Source organism: Elephas maximus, chromosome 3 (genome assembly GCF_024166365.1).
Source record: "Elephas maximus indicus isolate mEleMax1 chromosome 3, mEleMax1 primary haplotype, whole genome shotgun sequence".
In the NCBI taxonomy this organism is placed as follows: Eukaryota; Metazoa; Chordata; class Mammalia; order Proboscidea; family Elephantidae; genus Elephas; species Elephas maximus.
The window spans coordinates 172,341,549-172,357,916 of record NC_064821.1 but is presented as its reverse complement, the minus strand read 5'-3'; the positions used below and the strand labels follow the sequence as shown (position 1 = coordinate 172,357,916).

Sequence of the window (16,368 nt, the reverse complement as noted above, 5' to 3'; positions counted from 1 at the left end):
AGGTCGGCAGATTGAATCCACTAGCTGCTCCTTGAAAACTCTGGCAGCTCTACTTTGTTCTGTGAGTTCACTATCAACTTGACGGCAATGGTTTTTTTTTTTTTTTTTAATGTTCAAAACCCTTTCATATGTATCTCATTTTGGTTTTGATCTTTACTTCAAACCTGGAGTGTAGGTAGTACATTTATCAGGTTACAGAATAGCTTGAGGGAAATGAAGGGACTTGCCTAGAATCATACCACATAAATGAGTTGCAGAGGGGGACTGTCCAGCAAGGGAACTTCATAGACACCTTGCTACCATATGCCCACCCTGCCTATAATATCATTATAAAAACCTTGAGATTTAGGCCATTTTTTCTTAAACTCAGTATATTGGCCTATCCTTATTCTTATTGAGACTGATTCTGGTATTTTCAGACTTTCCCAACTTTGTAAGATGATTTTGCTCTGAGTCACTGATGGGTGTGAGTGGGGTTGTGGTTAGAATCCTGACTCCTCACTTTGGCATATGGGAATGTATAATGGAGCCTGAAGGAGTTCAGTGCTTACCCCTTAGAAAAAGATTGAGTCCTTCGTCATGACTCAGTTTTGTGCAGCGGGATATGAAGTCATAAAAACATAATTGTCTATTGCATGTGTAGGAAAAAAAAACCTTTAGGACATTGAACATAATTTCTACACATCATTTTTATTCATAGTTACAAAGCAGACTCTAAATTATTTTTATATGAGTTTTGCTGAGGTCATACATCTTTTTGATTTAAGAATTTGACTCTTAAAATTATCTTCCCCACTGTTGTTGTTCTTTAGTTGCCATCTAGTTAATTCTAACTCATGGCGACCCCGTGTGTACAGAGTAGAACTGTGCTTCATAGGGTTTTCAAGGCTGTGAACTTTTGGAAGCAGATTTCCAGGCCTGTTTTCTGAGGCGCCTCTGGGTGGATTCGAACTGCCAACCTTTTGGTTAGTAGTCCAGCGCTTAACTGTGTGTACCACCCAGGGACTTCATCTTTCCCCCGGCTCTGTGTGAGGATTAGAAATGATAATTTGGCAAAATCTCACAAAGAAAGGTGAGGAGAGAAACTAGAGCAAAAAAAATCTAGTCCTGGTTATACCCCTTTCATTTTGCCAAGTTGAAGTCTCTGGGTGGTGCAAACGGTTAACACACTCACTGCTAACCAAGAGACTGGAGGTTCGAGTCCTCCCAGAGGCAACTTGGAAGAAAGACCTGGCCATCTACTTTTGAAAAATCAGCCATTGAAAACCCCACGGAGCACAGTTCTGTTCTGACACACATGGGGTCACCGTGAGTCAGAATCAACTCCATGGCAACTGGTAACTGGTCTACCAAGTAGCATGGCTAGCTCCAAACTTAGTAACAGACTCTGTGACTTTTTTTGTCGAAAATTTTGTCTGCCTTGGCTCCCTGGCTTTCCATCATCTGATCCCTTTCTTGCCTTTAGCCTCAGTGCTGAGGTTTTTCTCAGCTGGCCTGAGCACTGCTTTTCTACCTCTCCAGCAGCTTATAGTTCATGAGTATTTTCAAACTCATTATCTCTTGTTTGTCTCTGATGCCCATGACTATTCTGTGTCCGGGGCAAGCCATTGTTCTTCTCATGGTCCTCATGATACTAGCTGTCTCACCCCAACACGTTAATTGATCGGCCAAGATTTTTTTAAAAAGCTAGCAAGTGGCAGAACAGGGACTCGAGACTTTCACTTCTGACTTCAAATCAGGGCTCTGAACCAGTTCATTCAGGTTTGAATCCCTACTGAGAATTTGCATTTACACCCTAGGTATACTGAATCAAAATCTACCTTTTAACAGATCCCCAGGTGATTCTTAGGTATAATAAATTTTGAGAACCACTGCTCTACTAGTGGTTCTCAGAATTGATCCCTAATCAGCACCAGCAGCAGCAGCAGCATCGCCTGGGAACTTGTTAGAAATGCAAACTCAGCAGAGGCTCAAACCACAACGAACCGGTTTTCAGCCCTGCTTCTAATATACTAATTTTTCTCCCACTTATTCCATCTTTAGAGAAAAGTTCTGTGTAGAAAGTTCTGTGATTGGTTTATACAATATATTAATTTGGTGTGCACTGACACAACTTTGCCAGAGATTTTCTTTTGTTTCATCATGTTGGGTTTCTTTTTCTGCAGCAAAAGGAACCAGTGGAAGATGATGAGTCCATTCCCGAGAACGTGCTGAACCTCGATGACCTCACAGCAGAGACTTTAACTGTAAGTTACTGTTCTTTTCTGGGGTACGCACACGGCTAGGCTGGGATTTCTGCTCGTTTGCCTTAACTGCTGCCCACGGCACTGTGGCATCCTCAGGTTTCTGCACCTTGGAATTGTCCCAGCCTGTTCTTGTTGTATCGTATTCTCAAGTATTTATGAGACAGAAGAGATGAAGTGGGAAAGTCAAGGGTAGGAAGAATAGAGGAAAGGAACTGAATTGTACTTGGCTTATGTTGTCATGGAGCCCTGGTTGGCACAGTGATTAAGAGGTCGGCTGCTAACCGAAAGGTCAGCAGTTCGAATCCACTGGCCACTCCTTGGAAACTTTATGGGTCAGTTCTCCTCTGTCCTACAGGGTCCCTGAGTCAGAATCAACTCAGTGGCAGTGGGAAGTTTTCTAGTCACAGACCCGCATGTCAAAACCCTTAATGCAAAATCAGGGCAAGAACATAAACACAAAAACAAGCTAAGCTGCTGTGCTTGAAGGACTAGGTTGGGAGGTGCTCTATCTGTTAAGGGCACCCTGCCCACAGGAAAATCAGAGTGCAGTTTGGTACGCCTGCAGTAGGGAATATAAAATAAGACTGAGACAAGGTCTCTTGCTTTTAATAAACTTACTGTCTTCCTAGAAAAAAACCTGTTGCCGTGGAGTCGATTCTGACTCATGGCAACTCCATATGTGTCAGAGTAGAACTGTGCTCTATAGGGTTTTCAGTGACTGACTTTTTGGAAGTAGATCATCAGGCCTTTCTTCCAGGTGCCTCTGGGTGGCCTCGAACCTCCAGCTTTTCGGTTAGCAGCCAAGTGCAGTAATCATTTGCACCACCCAGGGACTCCTAATCTTCCTAGAGAGCAGTTAAGTGTAGTATAATAATAGAGTAGTAAATTGGTTCACTCAGGAAAATCAGAAAAGTGCGAATTAATGGAAAGTTCTCTTAAAAGAACTCTAGTATTATAAACTCCTGAGATGCGTAGGAACAAGAAGAGTGGTCGGGAATTTATCCCTCTGTCTTAGGCACCCCAAAGGAAAGTGCTGACAGATTTGCAGGACAAGACCATCTATATCCCTGGTTAAATAAATTTCACTTCTTTGAAAGCCTTTTTCCGTTTTTAACATGATACCAAAAGGATTCTCATTTGAGCACAATAGGGCAGCAGAATTGTGTTCCTACTCTGTCCTTGCCTCATTGTGTCCTGGCTACGGATCTGGCCTTGTGCTTTACAGAGCCTGAAAGTCTCTCAAATCAAAAAAGTCCGACTCCTTATCGATGAAGCCATCCTGAAGTGTGATGCCGAGCGGATCAAGCTGGAATCAGAGCGGTTTGAGAACCTCCGTGAGATCGGGAACCTTCTGCATCCCTCTGTGCCCATCAGTGATGATGAGGTAGGCATCCAGGCCACAGTAGGCGGCTGCCTTACGTTGTGGCTCTGTCTCTGTTGGGAAGGGGCGGGGTGGGAGGAGAGCCTTAAAACGCTGGCACTCTGTATAATAGGCCTTGTGTCATAAGCAGGCTCTTTGTATATTCCCTCTGCCCACCAATTGAGAATTGACGGAGTCAGATCCTTGCCTGATTGGGAAGTAGCAGAAACAGCAGGTAGGAGGAGACTCCTGGCACAGAAATCTCTTCTAAATAGGGCTGCTGTCCTCCACTGCGTGTTGCCCATGGCAGCAGCAAGTCTTGTGGGAGGGATCTGCTAAATCAACCTAACCCTCTCACCCCCACCCTGCTGAGAAGCTGCAGGTTGAAGGGAAATCTGCATGATAAAAGTTCCCTGCTGAGCGGGAACTTCCCCAGCACAAAGCTGCTCTGAGCCCAGCCTTTGTTCCCTGACACCCCAGCCATGGCAGGGCCCATCTGTGCCTCTTTCATTCATTCCCTGGTGAACGTGAAACTTACTGCTGCCTGGGGTATGCGGGAGGTAGGCTAGCCGAGCAGACTCAGAGGTCAGGGCCCTGAGCCCACCCTCACATGGCCCCAGGACCAATGAGAGTCAGGAAGAATGAAAAACCTACATTCTCATCAGCACCCCAGGCGATGGCCATTGTCATGAGAGGGTTGTCCTTGTGCAGGCCTTTTCAAGAAGAAACTATTTAAGGGGGTTGAAAAAAAAAATACTACAGATCTCTTAGAAAATCATGATTTTAATTTCTAGAATCACTTCTCAGAGTTTGGAAATTATTATTTTTCTGTTGACCACAAATTCTCCAGCAAATTTCCTTCTCTTGTCTGTACCTAATGAACAGAACCCAGTGTTTGAGTTAAGAGGTAGCAGCATAAAGTTGGGTGCTCTTGGGATAGTGTTCGGAAAGGTGGAGGTTATAGATGTTAGAAACTGTATGTCTTTATCTCCTGGTCTTGTTTCCTTAGGATGCAGACAACAAAGTAGAGAGGATGTGGGGTGATTGTACTGTTAGGAAGAAGTACTCTCATGTGGACCTGGTGGTGATGGTCGATGGCTTTGAAGGTGAAAAGGGAGCCGTGGTTGCTGGGAGTCGAGGGTATTTCCTGAAGGTAAGAGTGGGGAACCATTGGGGGTAGGATTTAATTTGCAAAAAAATATAACCTACTCAAGGAGGCTCACAAATCCACCATTTATACCACCTTTCTAGTGCTGACTCGTTGGCAATTAGATGCAGTTCTCTTTCTAGCAGAAGAGTGCCACTAAGTGATTCTACATGATGAAATTGACTGATTTGGTCGACCAAGCATGTATTGATTGTCCATTCTGTGTGAACCCCTGTGCTAGGGCAAAAATGATGACTTAGATTCAGGTCTCTGCCTTTAAGGAGCTCAGTGCAATTAGACAATGAGACAAATAATAAAGAATCAGAATCTACTGTGGTAAGTGCTGTGGTATGAGTAGGTCCAGAGTGTTGTGAGAACAGGTAGGGGTGGCAACAAACCCAGATTAGCTGGGGCAGAGAGTGGATGAATTCAGGGAAGCGTCCAGAAGGATATGGGAAGATAATAATTTTGGAAATACTGTACAGATATACTTGGGAATGCTGTACATATACAAATCAACCCAGAGTTTTAAGAATTAGTACACGAAAACGCTCCCATGCTCCCTGGGTGTGTAATCCTTATCCCCTACTTTGGTATCTTAAAGAAAATTTTCTTTACAATTGCCTAAGTGATATCCTGGGCATTGGTGTTTAGAAAGAATCCCTTGAGTCAATTGTTGCAAGGAACTCCGTGGTCTTCACTGGCCCCTTGCCCTGAGTGAGTCCTACCGTGTTGCCCCAGTTGCCTCGGAGTGTAGATTGTGGCAGATGAACATGATGGCAACAGAATGTACTCACGCTGTCCTGTCTCTCTGCTCCTTCAGGGGCCCCTGGTGTTCCTGGAACAGGCACTCATCCAGTATGCCCTTCGCACCTTGGCAAGTCGGGGCTACATTCCCATATATACTCCTTTTTTCATGAGGAAGGAGGTCATGCAGGAAGTAGCACAGCTCAGCCAGTTTGATGAAGAACTTTATAAGGTGAGTAGCCTGGGGCCGAGCCGAGTTGCATATTGACTTCTTCAGTTATGTATCTTAGAGCAGTGTTGTCCAGCAGAACTCTGTGATGACTGAAACGTTCTGTATCTGTGGCTCTTGAACACTTAGGAGTCCTGGTGGTATGGTGGTTGAAGTGCTCAGCTGCTAACCAAAAGGTCGGCAATTTGAACCCACCAGCCACTCCACAGGAGAAAGATGTGGCAATCTGCTTCAGTAAAGATTTACAGCCTTGGAAACGCTATGAGGCAGTTCTACTCTGTCCTATGGGGTCACTGTGAGTTAGAATCGACTTGACAGCAGTGGGTATTTAGCACTTAAAATGTGACCAGTGCAACTGAGGAACTAAATTTTTTGTTTTAATTAATTTAAATAGCTACGTGTGGCTAGTGGCTACCATGCTGGACACATATAGAGCCTATTTATCTCTTCTCAGGTAATCTGTTTGATTTATTTAGAGCATACTTTAATACCAGGTGCTGAAAAAAGAAGTTCATTTATTAGATGCTTGACAAAACCAAATTATAGAAGTAGCACTAGGCCATGTCTTCCTACTCCTGACCCCAGACTGGAAGCATTCACAGGGCAAGATATACTTTTCCTTGGCTTACAGTTTGTGTTCCTTCTTAGCCATGGACCATCTCAGGGAGATCCAGAGGGTTCAAGTTGAGGTTCAGAATGTCATTCTGATCAGCTGGCTTTAACACCAACCGTAGCAGCCCCACTCTGTGTCCAGCACTCAGAATTTCTAGAGTGTCTCTGGCAACAGCTGTCCATCACAACTTAGTCCACTTCTCACTTGTCCCTCTTCTTCAATATTGTCAGAAGTGGGGGACTTTGTTCTTATTGGCTTGTTTCCTCCCAGGACCAACATGGAGGAGCAGTTAGACAACTGCTCTTGGGCTCATCTAATTTATCTTACGTAGGGAGATAAGTTTAATAATTAGAGCCTTCTCAACATTAAGGATGGAATAAAAAAATTCATAGAATCCAGTGAGAATGAAAACACTTTATATCAGAACCTTTGGGACACATCTAAAGCAGTGCTCAGAAAAAAGATCAGTTTATATTCATAAATGCACACATCAAAAAAGAAGAAAGGGCCAAAATCAAAGAATTATCCATACAACTTGAACAAATAGAAAGAGAGCAACAAAAGAAACCCTCGGGCACCAGAAGAAAGCAAATAATAAAAATTAGAGCAGAATTAAATGAAATGGAAAACAGAAAAACAATTGACAAGATTTAAGACCAAAAGCTGGTTCTTTGAAAAAATTAATAAAATTGATAAACCATTGGCCAAACTGACAAAAGAAAAACAGGAGAGGAAGCAAATAACCTGAATGAGAAATGAGATGAGCAATATTACAACAGACCCAACTGAAATTAAAAGAATCATATCAGATTACTACAAAAAATGTACTCTTAACAAATTCGAAAACCTGGAAGAAATGGATGAATTCCTAGAAACACACTACCTACCTAAACTAACACAAACAGAGGTAGAAAAACTAAATAGACCCATAACAAAAGAAGAGATCGAAAAGATAATGAAAAAACTCCCAACAAAAAAAAGGCCTGTCCCGGACAGCTTCACTGCAGAGTTCTACCTAACTTTCAGAAAAGAATTAACACCACTATTACTAAAGTATTTCACAGCATAGAAAAGGATGGAATACTCCCAAACTCATTCTATGAAGTCAGCATATCCCTGATACCAAAACCAGGTAGAGACACCACAAAAGAAGAAAATTACAGACCTATATCCCTCATGAACGTAGGTGCCAAAAATCCTCAAAAAATTTAGCCAATAGAACTCAACAACATCAAAAAAATAATTCACCGTGACCGAGTAGGATTCATACCAAGTATGCAGGAATGGTTCAACATTAGAAAAACAATGTAATCCATTATATAAATAAAACAAAAGACAAGAACCAATCAATTGATCCTATCAATTGATGCAGAAAAGGCATTTGACAAAGTTCAACACCCATTCATGATAAAAACTCTTAGCAAAATAGGAATAGAAGGAAAATTCCTCAACATAATAAAGGGCATTTATACAAAGCCAACAGTCAACATCATCCTAAATGGAGAGAGTCTGAAAGCATTCTACTTGAGATCAGGAACCAGACAAGGATGCCCTTTATCACCACTCTTAACTCAACATTGTGCTGGAGGCCCTAGCCAGAGCAGTTAGGCTAGATAAAGAAATAAAGGGCATCCAGATTAGTAAGGAAGAAGTAAAATTATCTGTATTTGCAGATGACATGATCTTATTCACAGAAAACCCTAAAGAATCCTGAAGAAAACTACTGAGACTAATAGTAGAGTTCAGCAGAGTATTAGGATATAAGATAAACATACAAAAATCAGTTGGATTCCTCTACACCAACAAAAAGAACATCAAAAAGAAAATCACCAAATCAATACCATTTACAGTAGCCCCCTGGAAGATAAAATACTTAGGAATAAATCTTACCAGAGATGTAAAAGACCTATACAAAGAAAACTACAAGACACTACTGTAAGTAACCTAAAGAGACCTACACAGTGGAAAAACACACCTTGATCATGGATGGGAAGACTTAACATTGTAAAAATGTCTCTCCTACCAAAAGCCATCTATAGATACAATGCAATTCCAATGACGTTTTTTACTGAGATGGAGAAACAAAGCACCAACTTCATATGGAAAGGAAAGAGGCCCCAAATAAGTAAAGCATTACTGAAAAAGAAGAACAAAGTGGGAGGCCTCACTCTACCTGATTTTAGAACCTATTATACCGCCACAATAGTCAGAACAGCCCGGTACTGGTACAACAACAGATACATAGACCAATGGAACAGAATTGAGAATCCAGACATAATTCCATCCACACATAAGCAGCTGATATTTGATAAAGGCCCAAAGTCAGTTAAATGGGGAAAAGATAGTCTGTTTAACAAATGGTGCTGGCATAACTGGATATCTGTCTTCAAAAAAATGAAATAAGACCCATACCTCACACCATGCACAAAAACTCAAAATGGATCAAAGACCTAAATATAAAATTTAAAATGATAAAAATCATGGAAGAAAAAATAGGGACAATGCTAGGAGCCCTAATACATGGCATAAACAGTATACACAACATTAGTAACAATGCAGAAGAGAAACTAGATAACTGGGAGCTCCTAAAAATCAAACACCTATGCTCATCCAAAGACTTCACCAAAAGAGTAAGAAGATTACCTGCACACTGGGAAAAAGTTTTTAGCTATGACATTTCCAATCAGCGTCTGATCTCTAAAATCTACATGATACTGCAAAAACTCAACTACAAAAAGACAACCCAATTAAAAAATGGGCAAAGTATATGAACAGGCATTTCACTAAAGATATTCAGATAGCTAACAGATACATGAGGAAATGCTCACACTCATTAGCAGTTAGAGAAATGCAAATCAAAACTACAATGAGATTCCATATCCAGCAAGGCTGGCATTAATCCAAAAAACACAAAATAATCAATTTTGGCAAGGTTGTGGAGAGACTGGAACACTTACACACTGCTGGTGGGAATGTAAAATGGTACAACCACTTTGGAAATTGATTTGGCACTTCCTTAAAAACCTAGAAATAGAACTACCATATGATCCAGCAGTCCCACTCCTTGGAATATATCCTAGAGAAATAAGAACCTTTGCACAGATAGATGCACACCTACGTTCATTGCAGCACTGTTTACAATAGCAAAACGATCGAAGCAACCCAGGTGCCCATCAATGGATAAATGGATAAATAAATTATGGTATATTCACACAATGGAATACTACACATTGATAAAGAACAATGATGAATCCGTGAAACATTTCATAACGTGGAGGAATCTGGACGGCATTATGCTGAGTAAAATTAGTCAGTTGCAAAAGGACAAATATTGTATGAGACCACTATTATAAGAACTTGAGAAATCGTTTAAACAGAGAAGAAAATATTCTTTGATGGTTACTACAATGGAGAGGGAGGGAGGGACGGAGGGAGGGAAAGGGGTTTTTACTAATTAGATAGTAGATAAGAACTTTTTTAGGTGAAGGGAAAGACAACACACAATACAGGAGAGGTCAGGACAACTGGGCTAAACGAAAAGCAAAGAAGTTTCCTGAATAAACTGAGTGCTTCAAAAGCCAGCTTAACAGGGGCAGGGGTTTGGGGACCATGGTTTCAGGGGACGTCTAGGTCAATTGGCATAATAAAATCTATTAAGAAAACATTCTGCATCCCACTTTGGAGAATGGTGTCTGGGGTCTTAAACACTAGCAAGCGGCCATCTAAAATGCATTAATTGGTCTCAACCCACCTAGAGCAAAGGAGAATGAAGAACACCAAGGACACAAGGTAATTATGAGCCCAAGAGACAGAAAGGGCCACATAAACCAGAGACTGCATTAGCCTGAGACCAGAAGAACTAGATGGTGCCCGGCTACATCCCATGACTGCCCTGACATGGAACACAACAGAGAACCCCTGAGGGAGCAAGAGAGCAGTGGGATGCAGACCCCAAATTTTCATAAAAAGACCAGACTTAATGGTCTGACTGAGATTAGAAGGACCCCAGAGGTCATGGTCCCCAGACCTTCTGTCGGCCCAGGATAGGAACCATTCCCAAAGCCAACTCTTCAGACAGGGATTGGACTGGACTATGGGATAGAAAATGATACTGGTGAAGAGTGAGCTTCTTAGATCAAGTAGACACATGAGACTATGTGGGCATCTCCTGTCTGGAGGGGAGATGAGAGGACAGAGGGGGTCAGAAGCTGGCCAAATGGACATAAAAATAGAGAGTGGAGGGAAGAATTGTGCTGTCTCATTAGGGGGAGAGCAACGAGGAGTATATAGCAAGGTGTATATAAATTTTTATATGAGAGACTGACTTGATTTGTAAACTTTAACTTAAAGCAAAATAAAAATTTCTTTAAAAATTGTTAAATTGGAACCCAATTTGGTGTGTAAATGTTCACCTAGAACACAATAAAATATTTGGGGGAAAAAAAATTGGAGGCATCTTCGCACTGGGTCATGTTGATGAGCTCAGGATGCAGTGGGAAACAAAATGCTCTCGCTCTAAACCCTGAGCCTTGGCGTGGCCTTGATACCATCCCTCTCTCCTTCTAACGAGGGAAGGAATATGTCCGTGTATGAACTGAATCCTGTTTTACCTTCTTTTTTTTCTAATTTCAACCTCCAAGATAATCACTAAAAACTTTAAGAAGTACACAGTGCAGGCAATACTAGAGAAAAAGATGAAGGATTGTGTGAACTATTAGGTAGCCAATGTTGATGTCTCCTGCATCCTCCACCTCTTATCCAGATGCTTCTTGGATTCACAGAGAGAATCACAGGTCTCAGCGGTGAGGACTCTCGGCTGGCACTCCTTGCCTAACATGTCCTTAAGTGCTGTTGAATCGATTCAGACTCATAGCAACTTCATGTGACAGAGTAGGACTGCCCTATAGGGTTTTCCAGACTAATCTTTACAGGAGCAGATAGCCAGGTCTTTCTCCCACAGAGCATCTGAGTGGGTTCAAACAGCCAACCTTTGGGTCAACAGCCAAGTGCTTATGCGCCACCAGCTCTCCCTCTTGCCTAATGTATACCTGAGTTTATGCATTCTCCGGAGCGGTGCTCTCTGGTATAGTAGCCACCAGCCACATGTGCCTGTTGAGCACTTGCAATGTAGTTACTGCAGCTGAGGAACCAGATTTTTAATTTGATTTACTTTTAATTAACTGAAATTTAAATAGCTGTATGTGGCTAGTGGCTACTATGTTAGACTGCGCAGTTCTAGAGTTTTTCTGTGTTGGATGTGAATAGCCTGACGAGGGGCTAAATTCCTACTATCAGGTAGCAAAGTAGCTCTCTAGGTTCCCAAACTCTGACCCAGAGAGTTTTTTCCCCTACATTTTTTTTTTCTTTCAATTAAAGTAACATAACAACACAGAAAAATTGAAAATGTGTTATCCTGACGTAACAGTTGTCATTTTTTAATATTCTTCTTGGGACATTTGTTGTACGTATGTCCTTTTCATGTACTTATAATTACAACATACATATAGTTTCATAGGTTGCCTTTTTTAGCGATATGAAAAGTATTTTTCTGTGTTACTACCTGGTCTTCATAGTCATCATTTTTAATGGAGATAAGACAGTCAGCTCTTCCTCTATTGAATATTTAGAGTTGTTCCTTTTTTTTGCTATAAATAAATATCACAAGGAACTTTCTCCTGTCTGTAACTTTTTGAAAAAAGTTGCACTATTTTCTTTGGCCAAACACCAAAGTGCAATCTTTAAGGATTTTAACTGCTAGACTAGCCCGTAAGCACCAAGAAAGCAGGTACTGTATCTTTTTGCCCAGCGTTGGCAAAAAGGATCTGGCACGTAGTGAGTGCTCCGCAGACATTTGTGAGTGGACTTATTTATATTGCAAACAGCACAGCTTTTATCGCATGCTGCCAGCATCGGCCATGATATGTTATTTTTTTTAATGTTTTGTTTATTAGATAAGTAAAAAATACTATCTCTGTTTAATGTGCATTTCTTTGATCTCTATCAGGGACCCCATCCCCATGCTGCACTGACCCCACCCCTCCCTTGTCTTTTTGGTGTCCCCTCTCCACTCCCAGGCAGAGAGTAAAGAAACTTCTTCCTGACCCATCACTTGGAGCCCTGGGGCTTCTTGTTTTAGCTGAGTGAAGTCTTCCTCTCTGGCTCTCAACTAGTAAAGGTCCCTGTTCCGACAGGTGATTGGCAAAGGCAGTGAGAAGTCTGATGACAACTCCTATGATGAGAAATACCTGATTGCCACCTCAGAACAGCCCATTGCTGCTCTCCACCGGGACGAGTGGCTGCGTCCGGAGGATCTGCCCATCAAGTATGCCGGCGTGTCCACCTGCTTTCGCCAGGAGGTGGGCTCCCATGGCCGTGACACCCGTGGCATCTTTCGAGTCCATCAGTTTGAGAAGGTGAGTAGATAGTCAAGCCCGGGAACAGGAACCTTCAATGTAACTGTCAGGTGGTTAGAGGAAAGGCAGATTTGTGTTGCTCAGGCCCACCCTAGCTCCAGTGCTTCCTCTCATTGCCTGCATCTCTGTTTCTGGGGGAAAAGCCCGAGAAGCATATGGTGGAGTGGCCATGAGCACAGACTTGAACCAGGTTGTCTGGGCTCAAATGCCAGCTCTACCGTTTACCAGCTGTGTGACCTTGAAGAAGTTGCCTAACCTGTCTGTGCTGTTGCCTCCTCTGTAAAATGAGGATAATAATAGTACCTGTCCTACTACACCTACTATGAGAATTAAGCTAGTTGATAAGTGTAAAATGCTTAGAACAGTACTTGGAGCATATGAGGTGAGCTCTCTGTATGTTGTCATTGTTGCAGTACTAGTCCAGGCCAGCACTAGTCTGTCTTGTCAGGGACCCCAACCTTGCATGCCTCCCAGTGCTGTAGGAATAGGTTTTCATTGCAAGGATATCACCACCCTTCAGCTTCTGCCATTGTCACTGTCTTGGGTCCCTCTCTGCAGATCGAACAGTTTGTCTACTCATCACCACATGACAACAAGTCATGGGAGATGTTTGACGAGATGATTGGCACCGCAGAGGAGTTCTACCAGTCTTTGGGAATTCCTTACCACATTGTGAATATTGTCTCAGGTAGGAGACCCATCATCTTCCCTGTCTCCCTCTCCTGCATCCCACAGACACCGGCTGTGTGGCCACACAGCAATAGCTCACAATCCAAATAATCTCCCACATTAATTGAAATATCACACTTATTTCCCAGATGCCCTTTTAGCTCAGTAATGAAGTCACTCCTGAGGTTCACCTTTTAGTCAAAAATTAGGCTCATAAAACAAAATGAGACTAAAGGGGCACACCAGCCCAGGGGCAAAGACTAGAAGTCAGGAGGGCACAGGAAAGCTGGTAGTAGGAGACTCAAGGTCAAGAAGAGAGAATGTTGACATGTCATGGGGTTGTTAACCAGTGTCATAAAACAATACGTGTACTAACTGTTCAATGAGAAGCTAGTTTGTTCTGTAAAACCTTCATCTGAAGTAGGATAAAAAAATAAAATCACATTCTCACTTAGGAGTGTTTGGTGATAATATCTGGGCATGATTTCACTTGCAGGGATAGCATATGAATTAAATAAGCCTTTGGGCTTGCTAAAGGTTAGCCTTCTGAAATACCATCCCTCCTTTATGAATTCTACGGGGTTTTCCTTACAGGTTCTTTGAATCATGCTGCCAGTAAGAAGCTCGACCTGGAGGCCTGGTTTCCGGGCTCTGGAGCCTTCCGAGAGTTGGTCTCCTGTTCTAACTGCACGGACTATCAGGCTCGCCGGCTGCGAATCCGATACGGGCAGACCAGGAAGATGATGGACAAGGTAGAGGGTCCCCAGGGCAACGGGAAGCAGGCCTTCAGTACTAGGTAGATCCATCTGATTTCCTAGCCCTTGGAGTACAAGAGAGGCCCCCAGCACTGTGCAAAAATTAGAGCTTCTCAGTCTAGGCCAAAAAAGGGAATCCAAAAATGACTTCCACTCAGTCAGAACTGGGCTCTTTTAGATACAGACCTGAATCTAGCTCTGTTCTACAAGGTAATTTTAGCTTTTCTCTTTTGGGCTTTGTTTTCCTCAGTTCCAAAGAAATTCCATTTATCTACACAGAATAAATTGGAGGGAATGTCTTCCCTCTTCTCCTCACCCAGTAAGGCCTGTAAACTTACCTCCTCAAACTCAATTTTCAGACTCTACTCTTTTCCAGTGCTCGCTTTGGCAGTGCATATACTAAAATTTGAACGATGCAGAGAAGATTAGCATGGCCCCTCCGCAAGGATGACACACAAATTCATGAAGTGTTCCTTATTTTTAGGAGCCCTGCTGGCTCCGTGGTTAAGTGCTCAGCTGCTAACCAAAAAGTCAGCAGTTTGTATCCACCAGCCCGCTGCCCAGGAGAAAGATGTAGTACTGTGCTTCCATAAAGATTTACAACCTTGGAAACCCTGTGGGGCAGTTCTGCTCTGTCCTGTAGGGTTGCTGTGAATTGGGATAGACTCAACAGAAGTAGGTTTTTTGTTTTTTAATTTTAAATTCTTTTCCAAGTCGGGGGCTTTACAAGGCTTAAAAGGAGAAGCCACAGTGGTAGGGTCTTCCTTCCCTCAAAGGGACTGTGGGCTAATTGGACTCAACTCTCCTCAAAGTACTGAGATATATCATTTCTCATTCATGGAGACATGAGGAGTCTTCCTGGAGTTATCTAATAGGTAATACATACCAAACAATTCGCGTGTCAAAAAAGAAATGATGATGAGCGGAACCCATCATTTTGGTTTGGTTAGTTGCATTTCTGGCTCTGAATAGATGGTTACTGGACAGCAGTAAGACCAGCCAGGAGTTGAGTTTAAGCTGCTCCCCTGGGGCCTCTCCCTTCCCAGGTGGAGTTTGTTCATATGCTCAATGCTACAATGTGCGCCACTACTCGCACCATCTGCGCCATCCTGGAGAACTACCAGACAGAGAAGGGCATCACTGTGCCTGAGAAATTGAAGGAGTTCATGCCGCCAGGTAAGACTCCCAGCCCAGCTCACCTTCCTCTCATCTTTTAGCTTCACACTCTTCTAAATAGCTGGCTTCTTTCAGAAAACCCAGAATTTTCTTGTCCAAACCCCCTCCTCAGCACTCTGCCTGCCCCCTGTAGCCGGGCAGTTCAGGGGACGTGGTTGAGGAAGTAGCCAGCAAATGCAACTAGAGTTCAGAGTGGGCAGGAAAAGGATAAATGAAACCAGTGGCCATGGTGGGCACCCCTTTTTTCAAAGGGATCCTTATGCACTCTCCTCAGAGGTCCTGGGGCTGTGACTCCCTGAGAAACAGTAGGTCGTCTGGTTGGCTCTTCCTCCCCAGGTCTCCAAGAACTGATCCCCTTTGTGAAGCCTGCGCCCATTGACCAGGAGCCATCAAAGAAGCAGAAGAAGCAGCATGAGGGCAGCAAAAATAAAGTGGCAGCAGGAGAGGTCGCCCTGGAAAACCAGCTGCAGAACATGGCGGTCACGGATGCCTGAACATTCCTTCCGCCCAGCTCTCCAGGCCTCATTCTGTCTGCTGGGATCTCAGAGCCTACCCAAGGGCAGGGAAGCCAAGTACCTGCTCATCACCCTGCCCTACCTGACTGCATAGCCAAAGGGAACAGCCCACTAAGTTCAGCATAGATGTCCCCATCTCTTTGCTTGAGCATACGATTTAATCACTGAGGACCGATGAAACCATGTAATAAAGCATCTCTGGAGAAGGCTTAGTATTCTTCGTCAGTCTTTTTCCCAGGGCTTTAACCTTGGTTCTGACAAGTCTTCCTGGGACCCTACCGATTTCTGTTCCTCCTTCCAAATAAGCCTCTTCTGTTTAGCAAGTCAGAGAGCCTTTGAGAATGTAGGTGAAAGCAGGGATAGTTTAGTTAAGGCTCAGGGGGAAAGTGAACGTCTCAAGTCTTGTGTACACAGGCTTGCAGGACAAGGACCAGCATCTCCTTTATAAATTTGCTCCTGCTGAAAAGCAGTGAGGTAGGGCTAGTTTTGTTGTTGTGT

The 16,368-nt window shown here is 43.0% G+C and overlaps 1 protein-coding gene and 1 non-coding gene across 2 annotated transcripts in view; both read left to right on the top strand.

The window, feature by feature from the left end:
* SARS1 (seryl-tRNA synthetase 1) overlaps positions 1–16,078 on the top strand; it is a 29,635-nt gene extending 13,557 nt beyond the window's left edge. Inside the window, exons 3-11 of the mRNA XM_049880171.1 lie at positions 2,166–2,246; positions 3,472–3,630; positions 4,616–4,759; positions 5,577–5,732; positions 12,534–12,755; positions 13,314–13,443; positions 14,019–14,176; positions 15,226–15,355; positions 15,692–16,078. Of these exons, the coding sequence (XP_049736128.1) occupies positions 2,166–2,246; positions 3,472–3,630; positions 4,616–4,759; positions 5,577–5,732; positions 12,534–12,755; positions 13,314–13,443; positions 14,019–14,176; positions 15,226–15,355; positions 15,692–15,849 (1,338 nt within the window). The 3' untranslated portion in view covers positions 15,850–16,078. The remainder of the gene's footprint in view (positions 1–2,165; positions 2,247–3,471; positions 3,631–4,615; positions 4,760–5,576; positions 5,733–12,533; positions 12,756–13,313; positions 13,444–14,018; positions 14,177–15,225; positions 15,356–15,691) is intronic.
* LOC126074113 (U6 spliceosomal RNA) lies at positions 14,555–14,661 on the top strand. Its single transcript, XR_007516921.1, has one exon. It is a non-coding gene; the product is annotated as a U6 spliceosomal RNA (small nuclear RNA).
* Positions 16,079–16,368: the final 290 nt, after the last annotated feature.